The 7,276-nt window shown below is 37.6% G+C and overlaps 1 protein-coding gene across 1 annotated transcript; it reads left to right on the forward strand.

The window, feature by feature from the left end:
- The first annotated feature begins 2,193 nt into the window (after positions 1–2,193).
- Positions 2,194–6,436, forward strand: SOSTDC1 (sclerostin domain containing 1). The gene is made up of 2 exons (XM_032873909.1): positions 2,194–2,609; positions 5,154–6,436. Exons 1-2 carry the CDS (start codon positions 2,405–2,407, stop codon positions 5,567–5,569), a joined length of 621 nt encoding a protein of 206 aa, XP_032729800.1. The 5' UTR covers positions 2,194–2,404; the 3' UTR covers positions 5,570–6,436.
- Positions 6,437–7,276: the final 840 nt, after the last annotated feature.

Raw genomic sequence — 7,276 nt, forward strand, 5'->3', positions numbered from 1 at the left:
GAAGTAGTTTTAAACTGGACGGAAGAACTGTTAATATCAAATCTATGATTTTTTTTTTTATTTTATCAAAGTAGTTTTCTAATTTGGTCCCCAGGGATGTATTGGACCTAAGAGCTCAGAATTTTTCCTGTCCACATGCACCAACTCTATTGCTCTTGTCCCTAATTTGCTTCTGCCTGAGTTATTATCAGGCAGAATTCTAGGTGCAGATTTAACAATTATAAATAAATTCAGTCAATATAATTAACCTACCATAATAAACTGCAAATTATAATATCTTCTCCTCCTCTCTCTCTCTCTCTCTGTCTCATACACACACACACACACACACACACACACACAATAGTAATGGGGAAGAGATTAGATTACTTTGACCCTCTTACTTCCTTTAGGCATTAGGTCTACTGGTCAACGGTTAATATTAACATACTTCATGTAATTAACATCAAGTACCCTGATAAGTAGTCTAAAAACTTCTTCTGTTAGTATTTTAGGAGGATGCCTGTTATATAATCTCCATGTGCATACGATAAACTGGTATTTTATTTTTCAGAAAGGATATTAGAACAAATGACTAAATAAAACCTTAAGATAGAGATCGAATTATTATTAAGCCATACACATTAAATTGAATTTTTTTACTGCAGTTTTTGACATTTTGATTATGTAGAATTTTGGATATACGCAAGAGTAAATAAACAGAATATCCACCATCCAGTCCTCACAACCATTAACCCATGGCCCGTCTTGCCTCACCCACAGTTCTAACTAACCCCCTACCAAACTATTTCTGAAGCTTATTCCAGATACCATATCATTTCATCAAAGAATATTTCAGTATAAATACCTCTAAAAGGGAAGTAGTTGTTGATTTTAAACAACAAAACCATAATAATAACTTTTCTTCTAAAAAACTCTCATAATTTCTTAGTATTATTAAATAATTAGTCTTTTATTCTTAATTTTACTTTCTTTTTATAGTGAGATAGATAAACTGCAGTTTATCTATGCTAGGGTGATTTTGGCCTGCAGGGGATAGTTGGCAAAGGCTGGAGACATTTGTTGTTATAATGGTGGGGGTGGGGCTATACTAATGGCATCTAGAGGGTAGAAGCCAGGTGTGCTGCTAAACACTCGGAACAGCAGCTCACAACAAAGAATTATCTATCCCTCATTGTCAGTAGTGCTACTTGGTGACATGGATGGATGGATGGATAGATAGATAGATATGATATAATAAATCTCCATGCTATGAGGTCATTTTAGTAACCACACGAAGGGCAAAAATAGACCTAAAACTGAAAAGAGGATTCAGGGTGTGTAATTATTCCAATCAAAATGTCCCATAAATCAGATGAAATTACATGATTTTTTTTAAGTGTTGGAGAATCGCCGTGTAAATGGCACATCTGTTGCAGATGTGGATACAGAAGTTCGGGAAGGTTCTAATTTCTTAAGTGGGCAGGAGAGTCGAAGGAAGCAGCGAACAAAATACTTAGTAAATACAGGTAGAACGTGCGTTCTGCAGCACATGAAAAACCTAGCAAAAATTATTTTGAATCTGCTTAGCAATAATCTGTCAGAAATGGCTTTTTTCATGAATGTTCATGATTGTGACATATTTTTCAGATGAAAACTGATAGTAGTTACTTGAATGCAGAAAGAGCTGTGCTCATTATTCTCCACACAGAACCCCTGGCAATAATTTACCTAGCAGAGCAGCAGTTCGTGCAGATCAAAGCTGCATTATTTAAGTGTGTCCAGGGGGCAGATCTGAGCTCCGTATGCCTTGTACTTTAAAGGGAAAAAAGTATACATATATTGGTTTGCTTCTTGAGAAACAAAATACATTTAATAGGTGCTCCGTGACAGTCCCACAAAACTCACATGAATTCCACCTAGTATCTGGGACAAAACGGCTCCCCACCCTCACCCTCCGTACTCTAAAATCTAAGGGGGGGAGAACAGAACAACTGTGGGAATGTAAATCTCTTCAAATGCACAACAGTGTATTCTCATTTAAATTAAACCCGAATGCGAACTAGATTCAGGAGAGGAAATGGCAGGGGAGATAGTCTGGAGTTGCTATACAGTGTGCCTGGCTGCTTCAGCTCCCAGAAACTGATGAAGCACAACTCGGAAATTTCAGGCAATTTGTATACCAAGCTCCTCCTTTTCTGTAGTCTTCTCTTCCATTGGTAAAATTCTTTTGCAGGGTCATGTAGGGATCCCACCCCTTCTCTGTGTTTTCACTCTGAAGCTCTATACAACTTTACACCTGAATGAACGCCAAACCTCACTGGATATATAAAGGGAACCTTGAGGAAGAATTTCACAGTTACAGTGCAGAAGCAGAAGGAAAGGAATTAACCAGCTCTCCAGCCAAGCAAATCCTCTCCTCACCATGCTTCCTCCTGCCATTCATTTCTATCTCATTCCCCTTGCATGCATCCTAATGAAAAGCTGTTTGGCTTTTAAAAATGATGCCACAGAAATCCTTTATTCACATGTGGTTAAACCTGTTCCAGCATACCCCAGCAGCAACAGCACGATGAATCAAGCCAGAAATGGAGGCAGGCATTTCAGTAACACTGGACTGGATCGGAACAGTAAGTGTCTTTTACTTGCCTGGATTTGGCTGGCTTTCTTTCTTTCTTTTTTTCTTTTTCTTTTTTGGTAGCATTAGCTCACATTCCTATAGAATTGTTTCATTGCTAACTAACCTGAACCATGTATATTTTGCTCAACAATCTGGGAGTAATCTACTGCATGTGTAGATTGGCATTCTTCCCTACAAAGTTAATATAACTAAAACAGTGGTTTGATAATGCAGGCGTGGACTTAAGTTCTATCAGACATCCAAAAGAGAAAATGTTTCTGGGAATTAAACTGTTGCTTTTTAAGAAGTGTGCAAAATGAGAATTTTTTTTTTAAGTGTGGTTCTAGATAGTTTAAATTTAGGTTGTTTTCTTCTGTGTGTTTTAGGACATGTACAATTGTGGTAAAATGTGTAAACATAACTAAGCAAAGTATGTATAGGAAATCACAGGCTTTCCGGAAAAAAAAAAAAATGGCTCACACAGATTTCTAAAGTATGTTCAGTGAAATAGTTGAGAGTTTTGATGATGATCAGTGTAAAAGAGAGATGTAACTAAAAATACTGGAGAATCATATTTTTCTAAGATGATTACTTCTTAACCAGATCAAGATTTGGGTAATTGTTTTATTTCTATGAAAGGCTGGGGAAGCTTTTGTAACTTCAGAGATTTAAAATAATAACAGTACAATAATATTGTGTACAGCGAGGATTTGTTTTCTGTTTGCTCAGCTGACACCCTAATGAACCACTAGTTAGAGGAATTCAAATTTTTTTCTCCTAACTTTTGCTTCACTTCTTCCCTTCAAGAAAAGTCCACATGCTAACAATCAGGTCTTAAGAGAGACACAGAGAAACAGTGCACAGGAAATCTGACACACATCTTTTGCTGCACTTCAACTCCATTCAACAGCTCAAAGTAGCTCTGACCTTTAAAAAGTCAAAGCAAATATGCCTACAAATGTCTTTCGAAGAAAACCAAGGTGTTTTCACTTTCAAGAAGAGAGTTGCTTTTAGGTACACAGGAAGCATCTGATTATTATTAGATTACTGAGCAATGTGGTGGGTATGCATTGTCAATGAGCTGTCACTGTAAAAATGCTGAACGTCAATGCACAGGGGAACAAAAAGCTAGGCAACCGGGAATCATCTCTGGTTGTTTCCAGGTGCATTCCTAAGGCAGATGCAGGAAGGGAAGCTGGAATCAGTCACACTGGCAGAGCAAGCACACTGACCAGCCCACTAGCTTGCTCTTTCATTTTATTCCTGCACTGTGTAAGGATGTATGTGTATCTACAGAAGTTGTTTTACAACTACTACATCCCTTTAGGCTACATCTGTCACCACGGAAGTACTGAGGCAGAGACACAAAGTATAACTCCTAAGTCAGTATCTCCTTCCAATTAGCTTTAGGTTTTCCACTTCAGTGCAAGGCTACTTCAGTGTTTCTTACAGTTTTTATCTTTTGAATTTCGGCAGTCTATACTTAGAAACTTTCTTTTTTTCTGGCTAACGAGCTTTGATTTCTTTTCAAGTTTGTTACAGGCAATTCTCCTTGAGTTTAGATAACAAAGCAATCGAAAGGAAAACTCAAATATTTCAAGATTAATTTTTGCTTTAATTACAGAAGGCACGTAACCAGAAACAGCCAATTAGAGAACATCCTCACCAAATTCAAATAACTAAACAAAAAGTTTGCCATGACCAATGTTCAGGAAACGAACACCATGGTTCTTTTCGCAGTTGTAAATCAGACATGTTAGGCATTTTTCTGCCATAAAATTCATGGAAATGTAGCCAAGTTGTTATGGCAACCATACGTTCCTGATTTGGGGGTCTTTTATATTCTTCAAATTTTGAGTTGTAGTGACATTTTGCATTTCAAACATTTTAATATTTGTTTTTAAAAGATAGCTTGGGAATTTATGTTTAAGATGTAGTTATTAAGTTTGATATGCAAAATGTCAGACTTTGTACACATATGTATGTATGATTCTCTGCAGATGAATTTTTAATTGAAACAAAATATTGTAGGGAGCATATGCATTATACACAATATTTAAATATTTTCCACATTTTCCCAGTAGATTAAAAAAAAAAACTAATTAAAAGCACTTGCAGATATTAACTGATATGACCTGTGAGAAAAAGAACATTAAAGTATTCTATTTTTTAGATTACTAAAGAGTGAATATTTTATACAAGTGTAAGAATTGCTTAAGCCTTACTGGGGAGTAAGTAAAAAAAAAATGGGGTTTTCAAATACTTTAGTAAGCAGTCAGCGAATATTATCCATGAAAACAGAAATCAGGCCTAGTTTATTTTGTTTCAAAAAATGTATAGCCATGTAAACCGATCATTTTCATGAAAGTCTCTCTATAAACCCCCAGGCAGATTTTTACATTGTGAAAATAAAATAGGGGTTCGCTTTCTACTTAACAATTTGCTGTGCTTTGGATACAATTTTTGTCATTGCAGATTACTTTTTTTTTTTTTTTTTAATCAAGTGTTCATTTGCTTCTTGTCTTTAATGCACATTCTTTTCTTTTTCCTGCAGCTCGAGTTCAAGTGGGTTGCCGGGAACTGCGCTCCACCAAATACATCTCCGATGGCCAGTGCACCAGCATCAGCCCTCTGAAAGAGCTGGTGTGTGCCGGTGAGTGCTTGCCCCTGCCGGTGCTCCCCAACTGGATTGGAGGGGGCTATGGAACCAAGTACTGGAGCAGGAGGAGCTCCCAGGAATGGAGGTGTGTCAATGACAAAACGCGTACCCAGAGAATCCAGCTGCAGTGCCAAGATGGGAGCACACGCACCTACAAGATCACAGTGGTCACCGCCTGCAAGTGCAAGAGGTACACTCGACAGCACAACGAGTCCAGTCACAACTTTGAGAGCATGTCGCCTGCCAAGCCCGCCCAGCACCACAGAGAGCGGAAAAGAGCCAGCAAATCCAGCAAGCACAGCCTGAGTTAGAACTCAGACTCTCCCAACTAGACTGACTCGTAACCATCTGCTTTACAGATTCGACTGCTTGGAAGACTCGAGCCTGCCATTGCTATTTTGTTACTTGAAAATATATGCTTTCTGCTTTGATCAAACCCACCAAGCTGTCCTAAGTATCAGGACCTTCTTTGGGGTAGCTTTTCCCCTTCAAAGTTTTCAAGATGTATGCATATCCAGGAGGGCGATTTGCATTTAAATCCCAGGCAACCTGCAGTTTTAATTCCCCATGGTACTCGAAAGACTCGTGGTACTGTATACATCACTGAATCATTACTTTTTAAACAGAAAATGGCTTCTCCGTCACCCTCCACACCCCAACCCATCCCCCACTCCCATCCCTAACAAAACCCCTCCAAAATTAAAAAGTTAAAAAAAAAGTGGCCACAAATCTTCACAGTAACACTTCAGAAAGGTGCTTTTTCTTTTTCTTTCTTTCTTTTTTTTTTTTTCTTTTGTAATCTCTGTGGGAAGAGTTTAGCAGCCATGAGTGATTTCCTTTGAAAGAGGGCAAGATATTGTGACATTTCACTTCAGAACTCAGCCCCGTAGCTTTTGACAGTCTCATAGTATGAAATTATACCCTGCATGCTGACCCTTGCTTAGAATGGAATGCCAGAAATGCATGGCAGCAGCTAATAAGTACTGATGAACTATTTATTTGTCAATGTTATTATTTAATGAGCTTTCATGTGATTTTTTTCAAAATGTTAATTTTTTATGTTTTGAAGCTTTTCCATGGACCTAAATATTTTCCTATATGATTTGTGATTGATCTAGGAATATGAGAATACGTGTTGTAAATATGTAAAATAAATATTTTAGTCTCCTTATTACATATATGTTGCATCATCAACTTTATCAATAGTATGGATCTTTTTAAATCAATAAGATGCTTTGTAAAGCTGAAATATGTAATACTTTTTTGTTTAATCTGTGCAATCAGAAGGTGATTTAACCTTCAATTTCATCAGTTTCTTCGAACAAAAATAAACACTGCTAAAAGCTATTGTCCTTGCCTTTAACGTGTACGGAAAAAGTACATGTTTACAAAAATTAGAATATATGTAGCAGGGTAAATGATTTTTTTGATAAGGCACATTTTAGTTTTGACAGAATGCTTGGCAGAAGAGAGGAGAGAGAGGAAGAGAGACAATCTTTTCAGTAAAGGGTTGATTTAAAAAGTTAGGAGGTAGGGTTCCTGGGTGGTTCAGCTGGTTAAGCATCTGCCCTTAACTCGGTCGTGATCCCAGGGTCATGGGATCAAGTCCCACGTTGGGCTTCTCGCTCAGCAGGGAGCCTGCTTCTCTTTCTCCCCACTCTTGCTCTCTCTTGCTCTCTCTCTCTCTCAAATAAATAAAATCTTTAAAAAAATAAATAAAAATGTTTTTAAAATTAGGTGACAATCCAGCAGTGAGTTGTAATGAGAATATCATATTTACATACGCCCAGGAGGCCAGGTGTGCTGCCCATTACAGTCATCTGGAGGAGATAATGCAAGACCCAGTGTCCAGGCTGTCATCCAAATCACATCACAATTTCTGGTGCTAGATACCAGATATCAGCAGTTTTTAAGGTTTTCCAGGTGATCCCAACATGCAGCTAAGTTTGAGGAAAGAATTGTGAAAAAATCGCTTGCATGGGCCCCCCAAAAACAAAGAAAACAACATAAAAACAACA

This window comes from Lontra canadensis, unplaced genomic scaffold, assembly GCF_010015895.1.
Source record: "Lontra canadensis isolate GAN:19392208 unplaced genomic scaffold, GSC_riverotter_1.0 scaffold2, whole genome shotgun sequence".
NCBI classification, from domain to species: domain Eukaryota; kingdom Metazoa; phylum Chordata; class Mammalia; order Carnivora; family Mustelidae; genus Lontra; species Lontra canadensis.

Bases quoted from the DNA above. Each gene is read 5' to 3' on its own strand.
- SOSTDC1 (XM_032873909.1), top strand. From the start codon at position 2,405: ATGCTTCCTCCTGCCATTCATTTCTATCTCATTCCCCTTGCATGCATC. The intron at 2,610-5,153 runs GTAAGTGTCTTT...TTTTTCCTGCAG, and splicing joins CACTGGACTGGATCGGAACA to CTCGAGTTCAAGTGGGTTGC.